The sequence below is a fragment of the Panthera uncia genome, chromosome D2 (assembly GCF_023721935.1).
Source record: "Panthera uncia isolate 11264 chromosome D2, Puncia_PCG_1.0, whole genome shotgun sequence".
NCBI classification, from domain to species: Eukaryota; Metazoa; Chordata; class Mammalia; order Carnivora; family Felidae; genus Panthera; species Panthera uncia.
This window is the reverse complement of record NC_064818.1, coordinates 65376820-65401229: the sequence shown is the minus strand read 5'-3', so window position 1 is coordinate 65401229 and position 24410 is coordinate 65376820. Positions and strand designations below refer to the sequence as shown.

Genomic DNA, 24410 nt, shown 5'->3' with positions numbered 1-24410 from the left:
TTTACTGTATTTCTTGTGCATTAATCTGACCATAATTTCCCTGTATATTATGTTCATGTAGCTGAGTTTGTAATTTTTGTTAACTAGATCAAGTTGTCAGCATTTGTTGGTTTAAGTGAACATCACAGTTATCCTGAGTTGAGTTTAAGCCAAATAATATGCATAGTAAAATGTCTTCCTATTACTGGAAGATGGTGATTTTTAGGATATGTGTTAATTTCAGTTTTTTGTATGTTTAACTTTTATTAAATAAAGTGTTTTTAAAATCTCCAGGATGTGTTAACAGAAGGGTGGTGAAGTCCTAGCTGGCAGCTTTGATCTAGTGATTAAGCTTCAGTGTACATGCATTCATCATTTCCACAGAAAAGAGAATATTGAGTGTGTGATAAAGGTTTCAATAAATCCTTATGTACTTCTTCCATTAGATATAAGAAATTGGATCTTAAAGGATAAACTATTTTTATTTTAAGGGTTTGTGCTGTGTATAGAGGTGTTTGTAAATTTTTGGTAAGGGGGAAAATAAAAATTTTAATTTAATGAATTTTAATTATTTTGGCAAATTGAAACTTAAGAGGACAGTGGTGAGAAGTAGAATTATTTATATTGCCCCTTCTCCTCCCTCCCAACCCAGGAGGATCACTGTTTTCCTTTCTATAATTTATGGCCACAGGGTAGAACTTGTAGGACAGAATGAAAGGTGAAGTCTTTCTTAAATACATGGCACAAATTACAACAGAAAGGGGCTACTTAGCCTGAAGAATTCCTAAAAATACACTGTTCTTGTAACCGGTGTAACAAGCATCTTAAGAACTAATAATGGTATCTTTAAAGGATTGCAAGGAAACTCTAAAAAGCACTTGGAGGGAAATTTGGTATAATTGTGTCACCACACAAAATGGATTTTGGTGAGATTACCTTGGCATGTTTGTTGGAATAGTAATTTCACCTGGTGTTTGTGTAGGCAAGACTCTTGTGTTGAGACTTGTATCTCCTTTGACCCAAAGAGTCACATTTAATTTCTGCACATTTAATTCTGGAGGGGCTTTGCAGGAGAGAAAAGGAATAAAGGTGACCATACTATATAAAACATTAAAAAAAAAAGTGTATAGCACAGGAGTCTTTGTGTCAAAGACCTAGATATGGCCCTTTGAAAGTCCTGGTGTCAAGATGATAACAGTGTTTCTGGACTAAACTAAAAGGATCCCTAGGGACATGGAGTACCTGTCTCCTAGTGTGAGGTTTTAATGAGAAGCATGATACCAGTGGTATTTTACAAATGAAGGTGGCTAAGTTCAATACTCTTAAAATCAAATATGACACTGTCTTATGGAGCTCTGTTATAAAATGTAATTTCCCCTCTGTCAAGAAAGGAGTCTTGAAGCTCTGATGAAACTGAATAAACCATTTGTCATGTACAGCCCCCAAGTAGCTGTCATGGATCTTCTCAAAACTTGACATTTGACTTTGTTATTGACTATTTCAAGGAAAGAACAGTCCCAACCCCCTCCCCCAGAAAAACACAAATAATTACATTTAAAATTTTAATGTCACAGATAACAAATGCTTTTTTAATTAACATGTAGAAAGGCCATAGAAGACTCAGGAGCCAGACTGCTGATTGAATCCTGGCCCATTTGTAACCTGTGTGCATAACTCTTCTTTGCCTTAGTTTTCTCAGCTGTAGAATATGAGAGTGTGTTTCATTAGGTTGTAAGGATGAGTGAGTTATTATGTGTAAAGTGCTTAGAATACCTGACATATGGTAAACACTGTAGAAGTGTTTGCTATTACTGTGCAAGCAGTAATGGTGAAGATCTTTTTTTCCTAACCTTAACAATGACAATTCAGGGGCACCTGGTTGGCTTGGTTAAGCATCCGAGTCTTGATTTCAGCTTAGGTCATGATCTCATGGTTCAACCTCTGCAGTCAGGCTCCACGCTCACAGCTTAAGTCTGCTTGGGATTATCTCTCCCTCTCTGCCCCTCCCCACCCTCTAAATAATAAATATTAAAAAAAAAATTCACATTATAATGGATTATAATGCCCATTACTTACAATTTGAAGCCTTGAGTTACAAATGTATTACTGAAGTGCTATCAAATTACCAAAGTTCTGTATTAAGTACATGCTATAGAAGTTTTTGTGTTAGAATATTTTAGCGCATATCTGTAATGGGAAGAGGTTACAAGTTTATAATAGTTACCTCTAATGCTTGCTTAAAATTAGAGGAATTCCTGGATCTGGGTCCTATTCCAGAGCTATTTAGGCCAAAGTATATCTGTTTCGAGACAAACACCACAGGTGATTGGTGTGCATCCCTGGCCTATAACCATGTTGTACGTTAAATGTAAAGTTTGATTTTTGAAATGAAGGAAAAGTTACATTAGTAACTGGCAATTTTCTGAAGAGTATGAAGACTAGACATCAAACCAAAATGAAGTGCGTTCATTTATTATAACTCCTTATTTTAAATGCTCTGTCACAATGAAGGGGTGTGCATGTGTGTATGTGCACAGGGTGTGTTTCCATTACAATGCAGTTTTAATGCTGAGTGAATCTGCCTTTTAAAATAGCAAGGGGGATGGTGCCTGGCTGGCTCAGTCTATTAAGTGTCCAGACTTGGTTTTGGCTCAGGTCATGATCTCATGGTTCCTGGGTTTGGGTCCCTTGTAAGGTATCTGCACTGACAGAACAGAGCCGGCTTGAGATCTGTCCCCCCTCCCCCACCTCCACCCCCCACACTCATGCGTGCTCACTCTCACCCTCTCAAAATAAATGAACTTTAAAAAAAATAAGGGAAAACCGTCAGGTTAACCAACAAAAATCATAGTTTTATAAATCATGTGTCTGTAGGTTGTAATTACAAAAGGTGAAAAACCTCACTTCTGCAAGCTTAACCAAAAAATATTTTTAAAGCTCTGGTTTGGCTTTTTGCCTCAACTTGGATATTAACTGAAAGATGAAGGGGGGAAAACATCTTAAAACTAGTTTTTATATTTGTTAAAATCTTTAAAGAGTTCAATAAATATCTGCTGAATCGTAATATTTGTATTTTACTATGAAGCAACCAGTTACTATAAATGGTAATTTACCTGTTCAACAGTAAATGTAAACATGCTTTATATCTAGGATTTTTGAGTTGCAAGTTAAACTGAATTTTTACTATAGTGGAGAGGAAGAGCATAGCAGACAATGAAATAGGTAATACCACAGTTTAAACACAAACCCAAGTAATTGAATCCCCTAATACTGTGTGTGTACAGTCATGTTCTTAAAAAAATACCTTAAGAGGCACAGAGACCAATATTGACATTCTAAGAATTTGTTTTGGACTAGCCAAAAGAAAGTAGTAAAAGAAAACAAGATGAAGGTGTTAAGAGTTCTGTGAGGTTCTTCAATTGCCTTTTCTGCCTTTCAGCTTATGTATATATAAAAGTGGTTCTTTTGTGGACTTGAGGGGGTAAAGAAGATCTGAAAATAATACTGGGCCTTTGGTAGTTGACAGCTGAACTAGCTAAAAATACCGAACTTTGCATAAAGTAATCTTCTAGTTCCTAGGAAATAAAAATTGACAATTTACTTACACCAAGCATTTCACCAATTCATTTTTACAAAACCAGTACAGACTCAAGCTACTGCAATTACTACAATTGTAATTTGTTTTCCCAGTTATTTAAGATCACAGCTAAAGAAACCGTAGTTAACACGCATTAGGAGAAAAGGTTGCTTTTTGTTTGAAGAGCTACTGTGTCAACCTTAGGCCCAAAGTCGTATTTATTATTTTGCTGGCTCATGATTTCCTTTTCTTGGTGAAACTGGATGTGCTTTTATTTTTTCCCCTTTCAAGCCCTGAACTGACTTTAGCAAGATGTGATGCATTTCTAACCAAAGAAAGAATTCAGGCTTGGAGGAAACACTTGATTCTATATCCTGGGAAAACTAGAGTTGAAGCCTGAGACCTGCAGCTAGGCTAGTCTTTAATAGATGGTAATTGCCCAATTGTTCATTCATTGCTCAGAAGTATGCAGGAAGGAGTAAATATCCCTTTGGTTCTTTTGCCAAGTTTTTCCTTCCAAAAAAGCACTGTCAGGTTTAGTTGACATAGCTTTCAGAGTGTGATAGTGCTAATTTAGAAGGAACTGACCTCTTAAATCTGTATTTTTGACATATATTTTAGAGATATTTTATGGCTTTTACATTCTACAATGCTGTCTGATGCCCTGATGTGAAAATCTAAGATAAATATGGCAGTTATTGCCCTACCAGTAAAGACTTGAAGCATTCCCTCCATAACAAAGAGTTAAGAGCTTGAGGAAATGGAAAAAATTTCAAAATTATAGGAAGTTAGTTGGCAATACTTTAAAAGAGCTTCATCTAAGCCATTTCCCCTAACAATTTATGACTGTATAGAAAGGTAAAACAGAACCAAGAAGTGAGGTTGTCAGCCAGTACATGTATCTTGAGCTACACTTATTATTTAAAAGACTCAGATGTATTCCACAAGAAAACCAGTTTCCTATTAGATCTAGTACATGAGCCAAGATTTTTTTCTTGGCAAGGCCAACACTAAATATTAACTAGGGCATTATGCAATGGTTACTATTAGTGTTTAACATACTCAAGCTCAGGTTAGTCTTTTTTTTTAGAAAGACCAGGTAATCACTAAAACCGCTGATACATCAATCTTATAAAGTCTTTATTTAAAAAATTCTATAGGACATCAAAATTGACTTCTTACAAAGTATAGCCTGTCATGGAATTTTGTGAAAATGAACCATTTTATTTAATAGAAATAGTCTTTTTCTGTAAGACCCAGTTATTCAAGATTAAAGATGAAAAAATTAGAAGGTTGCATTCATCAGAGAAAGCTGAGAAGTACATACCTCTTACTTTCCTTTTGGTGCTACAAATTCCTAGACTGAGTCTTACAATCTTTCAAGATAGAGGTAGTATTTACAACTTTTCAGGAGGAAACAGGCTCCATGAAGAAGTTAAGTAACTTGCCCAGAGTCCTTAGCAAATATTAGAACTGAGATTTAAATGTGACCCAAAAAACTCTATTCTTCCCACATTATGCTGTTGTTGGTAGGAAGTATGGAATTTTTGAGGTGGAAGGATAATGAAAGAAGAAAGGGAAAAGGCAGCTAGTTGCTTCAAGTGGAAGAAAACAAACTTCCCAAAGAAACTTACCTAAGAGGTTAAACAATTTTCTCATGAGAAATGACCCAGGAAGTAGTGTGGCCTTAGGTTAGAAGATTTGCCTCAATAATCCTGCCTTTTGAAATCCCTTCATAATGCTAAAAGCTATCACTGTCATGGGGACTGGAAAAGGCATTTCTACCAAAATTCTCATACCTATTCTAATCAGAAACTACAGTTTGACTTCATCAGAATCTTCTTTGGTAACAAATATGCACTGAAACAGGACTTTACCTCTATCTATTAATATATTACTTAGGCATTTTACACAAAGGGTACTTTAACTCAGGTTAGTGGGTGGGGACTAAATAACTTCCAGACTTATTTTCAATTTAAATGACAGTACAAAGTGATTCCTCTAAAAAGTTATTAAGAACAGATAATAACAAATGGCTTTGTGTCCTACCTGAAGCAGTTAAGATTATCGGGTACATTAAACCATCTGCAGTTAGGTTACATGGAGTTATCACATCAGTCAAGAAGGCACCTGTTTAAATTGCAGAACAGGAAATGGCAATGATTCAAATTGCCATTAATTCTGGACTACTGAAGTAGTATCAGCTTAGGAGATAGTTGCTTTTCAAGGTGTGGATGCTCATTCATATTTTTTTCCTTCATAGAGAAGGGTGTACAAAAAGCACTCGGGTGTTCTTCATTCACAATTTTTATTTCTTGCAATTAACTTTTATATCTTCAAAGTCGATTTGTCTTTTAAAAAATTAATACTTTTCACTCATCATACAATCCATTCCCCTCCCGCAAGGAAAACAAACCCGGGGAAGGAGTAATTTAGGGGGCAGTTGAAATAGGTATTATAGATTCGTGACAAAGGCTTCCCAGCCCACCAACTTGTACATATACAACAAAATGGCAGCACCTCGAGTTCTCCTGAATGAAGACCGAAATTCCAGCCCTAGGCAAGTGATGTAAGTGAATGCCATGGGAGTAACAAAATGGAAGCTGAATCACTGGCTTCCATTTTCTTTCCATGGTAGTTAGCAGAGTCTTTAAACTGTCTCCCTTGGGAAAGTCAAAAGAAAGCAAATATATAGAGCAACATTTTGACCCAGCCAGGAGTAATTATAAGTAAAACCAGAAGTAATTTACCTGGGCCAGAGAAATGAATTTGCCATGTTTTTCATTAAGTCCCCAGCACCTGAAGTTATTAGCAAGTTCTAATAATGGGCTTCTAAAGGCATGCAGTTTTTCACACATCTACTTCAAAGAATTTCTTCCACTCAAACATAGCACAATCAAGGATAAAATATTTTGGGAGGCACAGGAAAAGCACAAAAAACAAGTAAGTATATGCTGAGGCCTTGTGTATGGCCAAGATGGTACACTTCATACAGAGAAGCAGTGAAAGCTGTTAAAGTGCTACTTACAAAGGATAGTCTAACATTACACACACAACTCAACTGCACTGCTAAATATGGTTGTCTTTATTTTCTTTTTCCTTGCCCAGCCCTATCTAAACAAAATAAAACTACAGGACTGAAATTAACAACCCATTAAAATCAGCAATAAGTTATGAAAATCATAAAGCTTTTTTTTTTTTAAGTAATTAAGGGTAGTTAAATTATTTAAAGTATACAAAGTCCAAAGAGCCAGGGATAAGGTGTCCAAGAAGGCTTCCTGGGGTAAAGGAGAGGGCCAGGGGGAACCTTGGATTTTGAAAGACAAAGGGAACACATGACATCAAAGTGCAGGTTAGAAAAGAAATTTCACTTAAAAGAAAACATTTCTGAAAATATTGAGAAGAGCAACAATAGCACCTGCACAGTGGGACTGTGAGGAAGGAGAGAGACTGCCTGTAAGAAAATGGAAGCAAACCTTTACAATAAAATGAGACAAGTGCCAAACTTAACTATGTTAAGTATTATAATGTGTCTACTATAGATATCAGATGGTTAAAAGCTGGTAAAGGTAATGATTCTAAAAGAAAACAAAAACAGCATTGACCTTTTTCTACCTAGCCCAGACCTCATTCGTTTTGTGCACTATAAAGAGTGAGGTGTGAGGTGTTTTATCATTATCAAATGCTGCATCAAAATAGATGATTTTTTCCCATGTGTTTTTCCACTATAAAAGACATCTATGTTTTTTATGGACAAGCTTTAAAAAGATGTCATTTTGGTTTTCAACACATACAAACAGTTATCAAAATCTGAAATAAAAATGCTGCCGTGGCTCAGACCTTGACCTGCTAATCTGCGTTGCACAACTCTTCTGGCCTACGCAGACACAGAGGCATGGAGAGCTTTTTCCTTCTGGCCCCTCAATCCGAATTATAGGCCCTGTGTGGTAGAGGCTGTCATACAGACTGCCCCCACGCTGCCCAAGGGCCTAAGGGCGGCTGACTGTTGAGCTGGCGGTTGGGTGCCCTACTGCTAACAATGCAGGATAAGGTTAGCTTGCTTAGCATGGAATCCAACAGAAAGCTGAGCTGCATGATGATCCCTTTCAAAAGGCTTCATGGGAGTCTCTCCTTTTGCAGAGCATGAAATGAGCTTGCTTTTTTTTTTTTGTTTGTTTGTTTTTTCAAGAATTGATCATCCACAGGCTTCATGATAAGCTGTCCCAGGCTGAGTTTTAATAGCTCTTTAGCTATCCAAGATTAATGCCTGATTATCTTGTCTTCTCATTACTATAGGTTTGATTTTGTTTTTTAGGACCATTAAAACTCGGGAAGGGTTCATAACCCCATCCTTAAATGTGTCTACTCATTGTAGTATGAGCAAACTAGAGAAGATAGAGGACAGAATCTCCAATGTCCTCTTTCAAATAAACTAAATCAAGAAAATTTCACAGAAGTTTTCTGCTGCCATTAGAAGCTGTGATTTTCAAATACGAATGAGTATTTGTTCTGCTGGGGAGGCTCTGCCCCACTTTTTGCTAAGTATTTGCTTAAATAGAGGTCTTTTGACCCTTTTGTTCAAGTATAGTTTTGTTTAGTTTTAAAGAGGAGACTGCATCATGAACCCAATTTAAGAGATTGTTTGGATTGAATTGGCCCAGTGAATATTTTGCCCTGCACTGTTATGTCATGCTGGGTTCTAGGAAGTGAATGAAAGTTTGACACTGGCACTGGAGTAACCCTCGTCACTCCCAATACTCTGCAGGCTGCTGTGGTCATCAATGTCACTGATGCTGGTGGTACTGATATTGTCCACTTCTCCATGGGAGAACTCTGTGCTTTCAACATCCACTTCAATCTCCTCTGCCAAAGAGAAAAAAGGAAGAGCATCAGTAATCTAGTATACATGCACTTTCAAAAATTAATGAGGAAAGGGCATAAGAAAAGTGATTACTTTGGGTAGTATGAAATAATTTTTCTTAAATAATTGTTATACGAGCTTATTATCGGTGAACCCTGGAGGACAGAAGTAATGAAAGGTGAAGAGACATGGATATATTTTTGCAAAGGGGAATGTCTGGTATCCAGCGGTGGTCTCAATTTAGGCAGCAAGTTTTCTAAAGCCTTTGACGCCAGTCCGTCTGGACCTCCCACCAAAAGCACTTGGCCTATTTGGGAATTAGTGCTTAATATTAAAAGATCCCAACCCCAACTGGTTTAACAACATCTGTTTTGCATTAAACTAGAAACTAATTCTCAGTGCTGTTTATTAATCAGAGTTGCCTTAAAGAGGAAAAAAAGCATAAACTTAGTATAGGTGAACGAGAAAATTTATCCATTAATTCTTGCCTTTGGTAATATCATTCTACAGACAGATCTACAGACTTCTAGAATTCATCATAAAGACCTCTGTGTATTCAATAGCCAAACTAAGCCAGTCATTACAAAGTGAACTCTGAGGGATTTGCCTTCAATTCAATTTAATTTTCTTGCATCAAACATAGCTTGAAATGAGGGTATGAGCCTGAAAGGTCTCTGGATTATAGGGAGATCTACAGTAAAGATTATAGTAAAGATATTTCAATGGTGATATTTAAGTTTACTTCAAATATCAAACATGATTTAAAAAAAAATCCCTAAATACATATATGACCAGCTATCAATAGGTAGTTTGTTAAGCATTACATATACAATCACCAATAATACATAAAATGCAACATACATTTAAAAAAAAAAAAAGCACTTGAAAAATTGTTCTCTCCCATAACAGCTAGAATGAACTCAGGATTATTCAATTCTTTTAAACTCAAAGCCTAATGTTTTAGATTTGGCACTGATTCTAAGGGTTCACACTGATCACAATTGCTTTAGGAAAAGTGGATTCTTGCTGAGCCCAAGAAGACAGAGTAAGTTATTTCAAAGAGTATAATTTTCAAAAGGACTTGTTGCTTCAAAAAGTTTTAGAAATCTGTTTCTAAAATGCAGGCATCTATCCAAATAAGCTGTCCAAACAATCCTATGAATTCATAACTATTTGTTTTACATCCACAATGCTTCACAGGCTATTTAGTGTTTCCCGGTATCACAGAATACTCATCCAACCTACAACTGGAAAATAAAATCAAGACACCCTATCCAACAGAGCATGCTGCACTCAATCATAACAAAGTAAAATGAGAGACTGCTCTAGTCAAATGGACTAGAGATATTACTAAAAGTCCCCTGTAATACTGGGAAACAGGGCTTCCAGATAAGAATAGGGAAGAGAGGTACTACACTAGCACTACTAAAAAAAAATGAACACTATAATGAAGATATACCATTAGTCAAATTTGGAGGTGGGATGGGTACAAAGAGGAGTGAACATCAGGAAGGGCAGCTAAAGCTGAACACCTGACAAAGTCACACAGCTAGTAACCAGTAGAAAAAAAGACTAGCATCAAGGTCTGCCTCCTAATTCAGGGTTATTTCTGCTACACCTCAGTGTCATTCATAAATGTGGCATGTCCTTGAGGTTCTTGCTGTTGTCTCTGGTAAACTTTTGTTCTCTGAAACTGAGTGCCATGTAAAAATAAACTTACACAGCAAAACAACAACAAAAACAATAAACCCAGGACTCCCAGGGTTGTGTTAAAAGGGATCAAAAATCAATTTGAAATGCTTCTATGGAATGTGGGAAATTTGATTATTAAAAAGAATAAAGGTTCGCCTGGGTGGCTCAGCTGGTTGAGCGTCTGACTCTTGATTTTGGCTCAGGTTATGATCCTGGGGTTGTGGAATTGAGCCCCGTGTTGGACTCTGCACTGAGTGTGGAGTCTGCTTAAGAGTCTCTCACTCTCTCTGCCCCTCTCCCCCTGCTCATGCTCTTTCTAAAATAAAAAAATTAAAAAAGGACAAAAAGAATGACTTCATGGATTAGAACATATTCAATACATGAAAACCTATGAGGAATTCATAAGATAATAAAAAACAAAAGGCAAAACAAAAAACCCTGTTACCTCTGGAGGTTGCTAAGACACTGATGATTCATTATTCACAAAATTGACTAAAAAACCAAAAACACCTAAGTTTAAAAAAAGAATCTATCCCATTTTCCCTATATGGACTTTATTTCAGGGTAGCCAAAAAAGTTGATGAAGAAACGTTCTTTTGTTTCTTCAATGTTTTTATTTATTTTGAGAGCGAGAAAGAGGGTGAGGAGGGGCAGACAGAGAGGGAAACAGAGGATTTGAAGGAGGCTCTGTGCTGACAGCAGAGAGCCCAACATGGGGCTCAAACTCATGAACCTCAAGATCATGACCTGAGCCGAAGTCAGACACTTAACAAACCGAGCCACTCAGGCACCCCCCAAAATTTCTTCTTTATAAAAAATTTAATAAATGCAAGAAGAATGGTAGAATTAGGAAGTACTATTTGTAATATCTAAAAAAATAACAAATTGGGGCAATCACTAATGATTACTAAAACTATTAAGTGAAAGGTTGAGCATTTGCATAAATGTATCAGTATCACCTATGAAGTATTCTTGCCTCAAAAAAGAACCTGAATTTAATCAAGTCACTAGATCCACCAACCAGTTTACAGGAAATAAGGACAGAAGAACATGTTAAATGACATCATGAGGATTCCATCAGCCAAATCTAAAATGTGGGAATTCTATAAGAAAAATGACTCAGTTTCTACAACAAAGAAATGGGGAAGGGAAAACTATTATAGATTAAAAGTATCTTAAAAGGCAAAAACAAATGCAATATGGATTTTGGGCTCTAATGAAAGGTAAAATGCTATCTTTGAGAAAATCTATCAGAAACTGGATTATCAGACATTAAATAAGATTATCTGATTTCACTGATTTTGTGGGCTATAATAGCATTATGATTTTTTTAAGTGCCATTTATTAAAGATACATACTGAACTATTTAGGGACAAAATTATTAATGTTATCTGGGATTTGATTTAAAATATTCCAGAAAAAATGGTGAGGATGAGGGGATAACAGATGAAACAAGAATGGCAGAATATTGATAGCTGTTCAAATTGGATGATGGGTACATGACAATATTCGATTTTACTTTTGTGTATGTTTGAAAATTTCCATAATAAAAAGTCAAAAGGTATTTTACAAACATTTCCTTTTTTGTTTTAGAATCCTCATGAGCTGTTTTCCCAAATGTAAAGCTTAAAATCATGAGGGTGAAGTTCACCTCTGGGATCTTTTAATGTGCTATAGGCCTGATGAGGTGGGAGTTATAAAGAGATCAGTAAAATTCAAACAAATTTTTGATTAATTCTTGTTCTTTCATTCTGCCAAAGACAAATGTTATGGGACAGATGGGAAGAGAGAAATGAAGGGTGTGGTGCTTTAAAATACAGACATAAAAATTTATATCACCAGTAACAAAACATATCAACATCACATATCTTCCTGATAGAATGAATTGAGAAGGGCACATCACTTCTGTGATATTTCTTCCCCCCAAATGTATAACCTCAATTTAATAATGGGAGAACATAAGACACTAGAGAGACCCTGTCTAAAATAACTGACCAATACTCTTCAGAAGTGTCATGGTTGGGGGCGCCTGAATGGTTCAGTCAGTTAAGTGGCTGAATTTGGCTCAGGTCATGATCTTGTGGTTCATGGTTCAAGCCCTGAGTCAGGCTCTGTGCTGACAGCTTAGAGCCTGGAGCCTGCTTCAGATCCTGTGTCTCTTTCTCTCTGTTCCTCCCCCACTCATGCTCTCTCAAAAAAATGAATAAACTTAAAAAAAAATTTTTAAAAAAAAGAAGTGTCATGATTACAAAAGACTGAGGAACTATCTAATGCAATGTTGGATCCTGCACAGGATCCTAGATCAGACAAAGGACATTAGTGGGAAAACTGATGAAATTTGAATAAGGTCTACAGTAAAGTATTACATGAATATTAATTTTCTGGTTATAATAACTATATTATGGCTACATAAGATGTTAACATTAGGGAAACCTGGGGGAAGAGCATATGAGAACTCTACAATTTTCTATAGAAAACACTTTTATGTCAGTCTAAAATTGTTTCAAAGTGGAAAGTTAATACATTATGTATATAATCAAGGAAAAAAGTTCTATAGTTCATATAGGGGTTGCTAGACAATGTTGTGATTGCACAAAAATCTAGAACATTACAGTATTAGCTGAAGAAAGAAGAAAGCAAATAGAAGAAAATAGAGTGCTTTCCAACTTATCCTGCCTAAATTTAGATACAAGGATGCTTAGTATTTCATTAGGGAAGAAGTACACTGCCTACCTCGCTCTGAATCAGAACGATCTGAAGAAATAGTTGATCCAATGCTGTCCATTCGTATTCGTTCCATCTCCTGAGGACCCTGCAGCTGTTCCAGTCGCCGCTTTAAAAATCTCTGTTCTCGTTCCAAGTTCTCTAGCTGGTGCTGGCTCTTCCTTTCAGCTTCTTCAAGTTTCTAAAATGATAAAATGATATTTTAGTTTGTGCACAGTCCAGTACAAACAATAAAACTGATTTCTACCTAATATCTTAAAACATTTCTTCTTTGGCAGAGAAAATATGAAAATACAAGTATATATGTGTGTGTGTATGTATAAAAACATACATAAATACATACTTTTAAACATCAAGAATACTTCTTTTTTCACTTTTTGTGTGTGTAATGAATGCTACATTACAAGAACAGTATGGAATTCTCAAAGTCTGTAAAGTTATCTCCATGAAAGAGAAACTTGCTCTGCACTGTAGTTTGATGGAAAAATACTGAGACACGGAGCCAAATAAACTCATCTCCACCAGAGGGCACAACTGCCTTCCTTCTAGGGATCAGCAGAGTAATTGTTTTTTCCTAGTATTTCCAGCTCCTCAAATGGCCATGCTGTCAAAACAGTTTAGTTTAATCAGTTTATGTTGCTCCCATCAGATTAGTTGGTAAGTTTTCAGAAAGATTTCTCTTGAGGTCAGTGATTAAGGAGGGCACAGGGGGCTAGCTGATGTTTATGAATAGGAATCACTGCTTATAATGAAACAAGGGCCGAGACATGTACAAATATGAAAGCAGAAATTCTCACCTTGATGTGTGCTTTGGCTTTGTTGAGCAAACCAAGTGTTGTGTGCCTGGTACAGTCTGGTCCTAGTGGAATCAGAACTTTTAAGCGTTCTAAACACAGGCGCAGATGAGCTCGTCTAAGAAAGACCAAAAAAAAAAAAAAAAAAAGAAAATCAAATCAGCACAGCTTGAATATTCTACTAGAAACATCCTAAAATCTATCTTAAGACAAATAATTCACACATTATTTAGTCTATACTCATGTTACACCCCTTATTCTTCAGTTTCTTAGTATCTGCAAGTATAGGCATGACTACTGGTTTTCAGTCTCTGCCATTTCTGTTGTGCTCTGTAGACATGGTCACTTCAGATTATTATCCCCAATGGTAATCTGTCAGAGATGATTTAATTTTTAACCCTCCCCAACTGTCTCCAGCTGTATTAATGTGTAAATAGGAAAGCATACAGGGCAATTAATTGTATTTCATTTCGAATGCCTAGAACCACAGGCTAGAGACCTAGCGGTCTTCAGCTGGAGTACCCCCAGGGGGTAGAAAAGGCTCACAAATTTCCATTTCCTCCCTCCCATCTTTTGCACACACCCACACACATACCTGTCCCCACAGGGACAGGTTGTTTCAGCCACTGAAACAACAACCTACTTCCTAATATCTAAATGTACCAGCTCATTAGTTTTTAATTTTTATTTCTTTCTCCCTCTCCTCTCTCTCTCATTACCCCACCTCGAATTTTCTACACATGACAAAAAGCTAGGTGACAAAATTCTTTACTAAAAGTCATTCCATTTATTTAATCCACCCATCCTTTGGGCAAGTTAGGAAAATTTTCTCCTGAAAATGCTAGCACAGAGTCTCACAGATTTACCTTCCCCATATCCTTAAGATACTATGATCATGATGACCCATGATGAGGGTTCTAGGTACATAATTGTACCCTAAAACAATCTCTGGTTCTGTGCTTCATAGGCATAATATAATTCAGCAATTAAAAGTATATCTGAAAAGAAAATCCAAGTATGTATTTACAGTTCATCCTTATTCCTTAAAGAGCTGTAACTGAATATGTATAGCAACTGTCTCAGTTGCACCAGGAACAAAACACATCATCTTCTCAAGGAGGGCCAAAATGGTTTTACTAGTTCACCCACCAAACTATGCTTCTGTCTTAATACACAAGATATAATGACAAGTGAAATTCTCAAATGCTAGCAATTTGAAAGAGGGGTAGGAGAAGGCAATAAGCAACCAATTATGTCACAGATAAGCAAGATGATTCAGGGGAATGAGATCAGAGGTTTGGTGATGAACTGTCAAGATTCTTACAGTACCCACTACCCCGGCTATAGTTAGAGGTCCATTAGTATTTCCATTCCAAATCTCTTTACTGAGCCCATTAACTCAAATCTAATAGTTGGCTCCAAGATGAAATCTGTCATACCTGACGTAGATAAAGGAATTTTAAAAATTTCCCTAAATTAAAAGTATATCAATGGATTCCCCTTAAAGAGATTTAACAATTTTTTAAAAATTTTTTAATGATTATTTATTTTTGAGAAATAGAGTGTGAAGAGGGAGGAGGAGTAGAGAGACAGGGAGAAAAAATCTGAAGGAGGCTACAGGCTCCAAGCTATTAGCATAAAGCCTGATAAAGGGCTCAAACCCACGACCTGCAAGATCATGACCTGGTTGCTTAACGGACTGAGCCACCCAGGTGTTCCAACTTCAATTTCAAATTTAACAATTTTAAAGTCACTCCGCTCCCCTGCTGTGCTACCCCAAATCACAGAACCTTTAGCAAAATTCTCATTTTTAACTAGGAAACCTCTTAAGGGAGGATTCACATGATCACAAAGTGCTCTTGCTGAGTAGACTAAAACATCAAAAAACCAAAGCAAGCAAAAAACAAAAACAAAAACCACCAAAAAAATCCATACTAAAAAATCCTTTAACCTCTTCATTAGGATTATTACAGCATATGCTTAACAACTGTACTCATGATATTACTGGAGGGTAGAGAGAAAGACTGGTGGTTGTCTAGCTAATTAGAGGCTGTCAAGGGGGGCTCTGAATTCAGTCATCTAAAAAAGTTAATAGAGCAACTAGTAAAGTTAACATAAATGACAAGAATAACTTGTCAATTTTGTTTAAATTACTTAACCCCAGAACTACATAGGAAGTATCTTTTACAGAGTTTAAGGAACTTCAGAATGATTCCTTACTTTTACGTCAAGGAAAAAATGGGTGGGTCAGTTTACTGTTTCGTGAAATCTACAGTCACATTAAAATCTAGGCAGAAATCAACTAACATAATATTAAAATATCTATGTTTTTTCTTTCTTATTATCGAGGGATTTTTTTTACTACCTTTTGTTTATTCAGCAATATTCCACACACTTGCTTGAATGGCAGAAGTAGAAACAGAAACTTTAAGAGTTTATAATCTAAACTACAGAATGAAACATATTGTTTTGTTCATTTGGTTCATAATGAAATGAGTCATACAGAAATCAAGGGCAACAGAATCTGAATAAAAGGAGAGATTGTAATTGGAGAAAGAAGACTTACAAGAGAAGCTGAAATTTGACTTTGGACTTGAGAGATATTGAATTCATCTATGAGAAAGCAACACTTCTCAAGGTAATTAAAAGAGTACAGGACTCAAGTTCATATTTTTTTTTTAATTTTTTTTTCAACGTTTATTTTATTTTTGGGACAGAGAGAGACAGAGCATGAACGGGGGAGGGACAGAGAGAGAGGGAGACACAGAATCGGAAACAGGCTCCAGGCTCCGAGCCATCAGCCCAGAGCCCGACGCGGGGCTCGAACTCACGGACCGTGAGATCGTGACCTGGCTGAAGTCGGACGCTTAACCGACTGCGCCACCCAGGCGCCCCTCAAGTTCATATATTGAAATCAAGTTTGAACCTAAAATTAAAAATATCTTAACTTTTTTCTTTCAGGGGAAAACAACTAAGTTGGAATTTTGTAAGGAAATATCAGCCAAGTTCAGTAGTCTGGTCTGCTGCAATAGCACTATCAAATCAGAATTTGCCCAGGCCTAGGGAGTCAATGTGTAAGATGGGTGATGAACAGGGAGGTCAGACTGCCCTCTAAAATACTTTTTATTAGCCACTATCGAACATTTCTTCAAATAATTATAAATGTGCTCCAAGTTACAGCTTAAGAAAAGATACTCTGAGTTATCATGTCTCACAAAGGCCAGTGATGCCATTTTCCATGTTTTGTAAATACAATCTCCAAAACAGATATGAGTATGAAGGAGTGGTAAATGATGTCCTCTGCTCTCCCGTGGGGAAAGGTCTATCTGTGAGAGCCAAATGTCATTTCCTTCAGTTTTTATACTTGTGAGTCAGGAATTTATAGAGAATAAAGTAACAAAAGGTTAATGGCAGTTGAAGGACAGCAACTGACCAAGTGGGAGCCACACTTTTCAAAGCTGCCATCCAAATACTGCACACAGTCTTCCACATGCTTGTTATGCCAGTTTTAGGTAAATTCATCCTTCCAAGAGCAATGTGATACCCTGTGACTGTAAACTGGAAAGTTAAATCAGAAAATTCATTCACCTTCATGTATACATTTTTTTTCTCCAGCAAATTATTGAAACAAACCGTACGGCAAAATTCTTCTTCCCTTACAGTGGTGCTGTGCTGTTCTCACCCTTTCCCCCCTGGTCTCCCTGCTGGTAACCAGATTGCAAGCTTAACCACCAACGACCTAGAAAGGCATATCTTTTGATGCCATCTGGTCCTTTCTTTTCTTGCCTTCATTCTCATGTGACTGGTGGCTCAGGAGCCTCCTGTAAGGGGTTGCCAAATCATGGGCTGCAAGACACTGGAGGAAGAAAGAGGACAAGAGACAGAAGGAAAAAAAAAACAAAAAAACAAAAAAAAACAAAAAAAACCCCTTGGTTTGATTTGAAAATCCTTATGCACTGAGAAAAAAATTTGCCCGTAACATAAAATGGTATTTTTCAAGTCTCCAAGTTGTGGAAGAGCTGACATAGGATTCATGAAAGGCATATACTGCACCTTTAGTCAAAGCAGGTTAAGAAGGCTGGGGAAAGTTAAGGCTGCTGCTCTGAATATTCTGATGAACACCAGACTAGCAACCAACAGAAAAAGCCTGACATTGTAAAATTTATGGAACTAGCCTTGACAGAAAATGAGAAAAAAATTTAGCCCCCTGGTTAGCATTTACTTAAGTTTTCACAACACATGGATAGTTCAATAAAAACTATGAAAACATAAATCCTTCCTAATTTAGCATGAGGATTAGACACTGCAGCAAGGGTGCCCTGTAAGAAAACTGGAGTCTCCTTGCTGAGGGAGGGGGCAAGAGAATGGAAAGATACCAAAGTACTTTTATTTTCAAATACTCTTTGAGGTCTGTTTTAAAATAGATTTAAAAGTGGGTTTTATCCAGGGAAAGAGGCAATTCCCAGTGACTAACCTTGTTAGAGAGAAGGTCCTATCAAACTAACCCATACCTTCAAAAAGGACAAGCCCCCAGCGGGAAAAGGAACAATTAGAGTCTGTTTGGCTTTTATTTTGGTAGATTGGGATCATTTTTCCCTGAAGGAACCAACACTGCTTTTGATTTCAAACCTTGTAAACTCTACTGCCAAACTGAAATATCACAGAACATGAGGAGAAATGATTTTGCTATAAAATGGCCCCTCTTACCTAGTAGCTGTGATATTTTAAAGCAGAGGTATATACACCACAAGAAGCACACAGTGTTGAGGGAAGAGAGAGGAAAGAATTCTCTTTTAGAAAAAAAAAATTGCAAGTACTATAGGATGATGTTTTTTCAAGCCGTCTCTTGAAACTCTAATCCTTCTGCTCCAAAACAATATGAAATTTAACACCTGCCAGGTCTCACAAACCATCCATTGGCTGATGCCCTCGGAGGCACGGTCCTTCATTGGAACTTGCTTGTCTTTCATTCCCCCACTACAGGATACCAAGACTGTGCCAAGTAACTAAATCAAAATGGAAAACAAGTCAAGTGATAGGGACAGTTTTTGTACTTTCCTCTCTGCTGCAAGTTATGCAACGGGCTGAGAGTCCTCCCTTGAGCCACATTCTTCAAAACTGCAGTGGCTTGTGGCCAGGTTTCCCAACTTCCTACACAACACTTCTGCACATGACAGCAACTAGCTGCTTGTCCTATACATTTTTATTTCAATGTTTCTCTAAAATTTAGTGTTGAAAAGCTTCAAAAATCTCTAAAGTTACAAAAAAAATCTGCCTACCTCTTTTTCTTATGAAAAATGACATTAAAAATGGATCCAGATATAAAGTCATGGATCTTATTTACAAAAACAAATATCATATTCTGTTCAGCTTATTCTGTCTGTGAAATAAGAAAACTTAGACAAGCGATTCTCATAAAATGGCATGTGCTAATTATATGTTTTCACTTACAACTTACTTATTATCTGCCTCACAAAAAATAAACAGACTATTAAGTGCTCCCAGGTAGTAACTTGGTAAATGGCATTTCCCTAGCATCAGAACTGATGATGGTGTTGTGAGGCTTAATGACAACAAAATAAAAACTTAGTTGAATAGCTGGGACTCTATTAAAAAAAAAAAGCTGCTTTAATATTCATCGTAATTCAATTGATATCTTATCAAATAACCAGATAGAAATATCAACAAGTGTTATAATGAAACTGTAAATTATATATACTATATAATATTATATTAATATAAATTATTCCACAGTCACACTGTCCATCTTAGTACTGAAGGGCTCATCTCTATACAACTGAATAAAATCAGTTAAGGCTGAGATACATGTTATTCACTCTTGGAAGACTTTTTAAAATCACTTTCTCCAAATAAAATCTAAGTAGTTCTTAGGGTAGAAAGCCAGAATATTTAAAGGCAGAAGGTTAAACATACAGTAATATGCCTTCTGAAGTCCTACTTTTCCTCAAAGATTTGGAAGAAAACACCATTTTATAGGAAAATAAACACAAATGCAAAGTACACTTTTAAGACAAAAGAAGACTTCAAATAAATCTTGCACTATTTTACACTGTATCTCAAGACCTCCAGGAATCTATGTTCAAACTACTAGAGAAAATTGCTACAGATCAGTATCAGAACTTTAGAATTCAGAATATCACTTCTGAATCATAGCTAGGATTATGTTTTTCAAAGGTTTAGAGAGTGAGGGAGAATGGAGTTGGGGAGAAGAGACAGGGAGACGTGAGGACTCAATAAATTAATGAGGACAAAATAGTGACACATTCTTTCTCAAACTGCACAGATTCAATATGGGTTGAAGTTTTATTTAGTCTTTACACCTCAGATATGAAGAGGACGAAGTGCCATTCAGTCAATAACAATGATTATCAGTAAACAATCAGTGGCACCTTATTATGACACTGAACCAAGATGCTGTGATGCCAGTAGTAATTTTTATCTGTTTGAAGATGCTATAATTTGGACTTCTGCCTACCACTTTTCTAGCCACACTTTCTATTGCCCATACCCTTGCAAACCTCTTCCACAAACCAAATGTCTTTTATACTTACCCATTTCTCTACCCGGAATGTCCTCCTCTTTACTATCTACCTAGTGCGTATCTAACTCATTTATCAGACCACAGCCAAACTACTATTTCTTCTATGACACCTTCCTTGCTACATCCTTCCTCAGAAAATTAATAGTTGGTTTTCATACTAATTACTATATTTTTGTTACTTTCTAGATAAGACTGAGTCCATATTTTTAGTCATTTCAGTTTTTCCAATAACAAACAGAATAACTGGCACACAGTGGGAAGGAGGAACGTAACATAATTTCTAGTGGATATTTCTGGGACTCTCTAACTCACAAAGTTGAGGTAACAATACTGGGGCCTCCAAACAGTATATTCAGATGCCAGGTCGACATTCATGAGAGATCTGCTTATGGATGCCAGAACTGTACACTAGAAATTTGTGTGCCACTGAAGTTGCCACCAAAGATGACTACTTGTAGAGTTCCTGACAATCTCCAATCTAACTCTAGGGTCAGCATCTCTTTTAATAGTGAAACAGGATTAAGAATTACAGTCAGTAGACTGATTTATCGATGCATTTACAGGGATGGGGGACTAAGACAATGTAAAATGAACTTCACAGATTTTTTTTTTTTTTGGTAGGTTCCCTGCGCAGCGTGGAGCCTAATATGGGGCTTGAACTCACAACCCTGAGATCAAGACCTAAGCTGAGATCAAGAGTGGGACACTCAACCGACTGAGCTACCCAGGAGCCCCCACAGATCATTTTTTTAATCCAGTTTTTTGGTCACCAATTTCAACTTTCTAACCTTATTAATAAGCCTCCTAGCAAACAGAAAATTCAATTTAAGTTTGGCCTTTGTTCCAGCTGTTGTTCAAGAAATAGTAACAACAACAAGTATAATGGCAGGAAGGCAATTACTAAGAAAAAAACCAGAAAAGACATAAAGCTAAGAAAACCAAGGTAAGAGAGGGAAAAGTCTAAAAAGAAATACTCTACAATGCAAGAGAGAAAAAAAAATTAAATGAACAGTTTTATCCCATCTGATAACATGAGAAACTAGCAACTGCAGTTTTACAAAATCACAGGACTGCTGATCAGTTAAAGCCTATAGTACAGACACATAAACAATTTTTAAAACTGTCCTGCATTCATCTATAAGGAAAACTTGATTTTTGACAGCCTCATTTGAAAAAAAAATAATTAAAATCTGGTTGTAGAGGCATATGTTCTTCACTGAAAACCTCCACAAGGAACCAAATCTCCAAAGTGATTTAACAAAAACTGTTCATTTGACATCCATTCTGCACTGAATTTAGCTTCCATGTATACATCTCATCCCCCTCACCCCCTTATCTGCTTATGAGTATTTGGTTATAAAAAAAACAAAAAACTTGATCATTCATTCACCATATTTCTTCTTTGGTCACACAAGAACTTTCTGTATTCCAAGTTTCAAAGTCTGGGAAATAGGGCTACATCACTGGAGAAAACAGTGGCAATTTGTTCTAAATACAAAATAGCTTATTTTCCTTTGGCAACTCTCCAGGGGTTTGGGTGGAGGGAAAGGATTCTCCTCTCTGGAGAGATCAGGCTCTGAACCTGGCCTACTGTCAAAACTTAGCTGTGGGTGGGAGAGAAATTTTTAACAATTATTTATCTTTCACATCAATTTGGAAACTGATTAAAGATTTTTGCATTATTAACAGTTTTTCTATTCTTCAGCTTTTTGTTGGTGTTCATCCCTATTCTGGCAGCCCCCATTGGCTGATTTAATGGTACCAAGGGGCTGAGAAGTGTTGCTGTCCAAAGAAAAAGCATTCTCTCACAGGGACTGGGAAGGCAATCTGCAATCACAACAGTAGCTACTTGTTAATTTTCTATTTGAAACACAGTGATGTCAATAGTATTGTACCCTGCCAGCCACCATGGGGTAAAGTACATTTTGAAACCAAAACAAACTTCCTACGTGCTGGCAAGTCAGATTTGAGACACAGTGATAACGTTCTGTAAGATACTGCCCTAGTTTTACACACAAAATGCACACAGCAAGTATTAGTCTACTCTTCTATAAGAGTGTAATTCTAACACTCACAGCCCCACTCCTACCCACAAGCCCAGTGCAACTATTTTATTATACCAAATTATAGTCCAGGGTTGTAGAGGGAAATGAAGAAATACTGTTACTTATCTTTAATAAAATGATGATTCTACACAGCACAAACAACATGCTTGAAGAATGCTTTGGAATACAAATGTTCATTTAGAATTATAAAATGAAAATAGCACAATGCTTTTAGTACTCACTTAGAAGAAAGACACATTTTATTTAAATGGAAAAGAAATACTCTGGCCTAAGAAGGAACACATCCCTGGAAGATGAATATCCATAATTTGTACTGAATATAAGTAACCTGAAATACGAAGCTAAATGATTAAAAATAGCGACCATGCTTACTATTGGCAGAGGGCAAATGGGTCTGGCATTGCGGAATATCTGCCAATTCAGTCAAGTTAGCCAGGGATTATTTTTAAAGTCCCATTTTAGAAAAATTTCCCTGAAATTGAAATGTGGGGCTGTTTTTTGTTTTGTTTTGTTTTGTTTGGGAGAGTGAAATTTAGGGCAGGAAAAGGGTAATAACAAAGAGCAACTGTTGACTAATGTATGATTAAAAAAATAATAATAATCCTGAGGTATTTATTGGGCATTGAAAATCCCTAAAAAAATAAGATACACAGAATGTTAAATATGCCACAGTCCTGACAATGACAGAGAATTAATGTTTTGGTTTATCTTTATTTCAAAGTTACATAACCCTTCCCTTCTTTCTCTTTTATTATACTGTATCATATTTTTTTCCGATCACAAAGGGCCCAACTGAAGTGTAGTTTTTGAAAGTTTCTTTCGGAGGCAGCTTCACAAAACACCTGGCTGCAATTCTGGGCATGCTCTCTTCTGATAAACAGAAATATTTTCAGTGTTATATTAGGGCACTGAGCATTTTTAGCAGGTAAAATATGAACATGTCATAAGAACTACTTTACTTCTTAAAACCCTTCTGAAAAGGAAAAAGTATTCAGCAGAGTAAAAACAATTACAATGTCTCCTAAAAGACAAATTTTATCAGTAAAAAACTGTGTTCAAATTTATGACTTGTTTCTATTTGTATCTGTCTAAATCTTAGTTTGACTCTCCTCTGTATAAGCCCAGGAAAAAAATTCAATGAGAGAAAAATCAGAAATCTAATACTTATTTTGTATGATTCCAGCCTTAACTCAATACCAACATAGCCTTCTGTCCAAGAATGATTGCTGCACAAGTGCCATTACACTTTGATTATAGAACAAATCTAGACTGTTCTATGAATATGAAAAGAAGAAGAAGCCGGTCTGAGGGAACATGTTCCATTTTGTTACCACTGCCAATCAAAATCCTGGCTGTTCTGCAGGGCAGTTTGTATGGCTCGCCTAAGTATATTCCAATAAGAATATAAAAATTGTTGCTCCAACCAAAGAAGGTGACAGAATTTGGAGAATAAGTTTGCCCAACTTGGCTGTATTTCCTTTCAGATACTAGAGATCTAACAGGATGAAAGTCCTGAAATATCTTTGGGATCACCAACATCTCTAATCTCAGGGGACAAAAGATATGTGAAGGATCCTTTGAAATGATGAAAAATAACACCCAAAATGTATTCAGTAATTTCTTCTAAACATACCAATATTTCCTGAACATTGCAAGCCAGAAAATGCATGTTTCCTCCTTCATCTGACCCAATACATACAGCAGTAAATTCCAACTGCTTTCAAGGGAGTTCTAGGAGCCCAGTATCACCAAATTGCTCTTTAGGAAAAGCCTCCTGCATTACAAAAATAGCAGTCTTGCAAAGTCATTCAACTCTATCTAAATTGTGTTATGTTTACAAATGTTTTAACTACAAAGATGGAATTTCCGATTGAAAAAGAACCTTATTTAGAAAAGACTGGATTTTTTTTTTTTTTTTTTTTTTTTTTTTACAGCTATGCCAAATACAAGCTGTTCTGTAAAGGGATAATTGTGAATCAGACTGGAATAAAGTGAATCAAGATAGAAAAACCATACAGACATTACAACCCTAGAGAAAAATGCCGTAATTGGTCACACCAATGATCCAAATACCAAAGAGTACATATTTGTCAGTGACACCAACAGATGGCTCAGGAAAACTATGATGGTTGTCTTCCATGACTATATATATATA

At 36.4% G+C, this 24410-nt stretch overlaps 1 protein-coding gene across 3 annotated transcripts in view; it reads right to left on the bottom strand.

Annotated features, from left to right (window-relative positions):
* Window positions 1-5847: 5847 nt before the first annotated feature.
* The window catches only part of MXI1 (MAX interactor 1, dimerization protein), an 81177-nt gene continuing 62614 nt past the window's right edge, over window positions 5848-24410 (bottom strand). For all 3 annotated transcript variants that reach the window (XM_049645733.1, XM_049645734.1, XM_049645735.1), the window contains exons 4-6: window positions 13631-13745; window positions 12843-13014; window positions 5848-8419 (exon numbers count right to left, since the gene is read on the bottom strand). In XM_049645733.1, coding sequence (XP_049501690.1) covers window positions 8256-8419; window positions 12843-13014; window positions 13631-13745 — 451 coding nt within the window. In that variant the 3' untranslated portion in view covers window positions 5848-8255. The remainder of the gene's footprint in view (window positions 8420-12842; window positions 13015-13630; window positions 13746-24410) is intronic.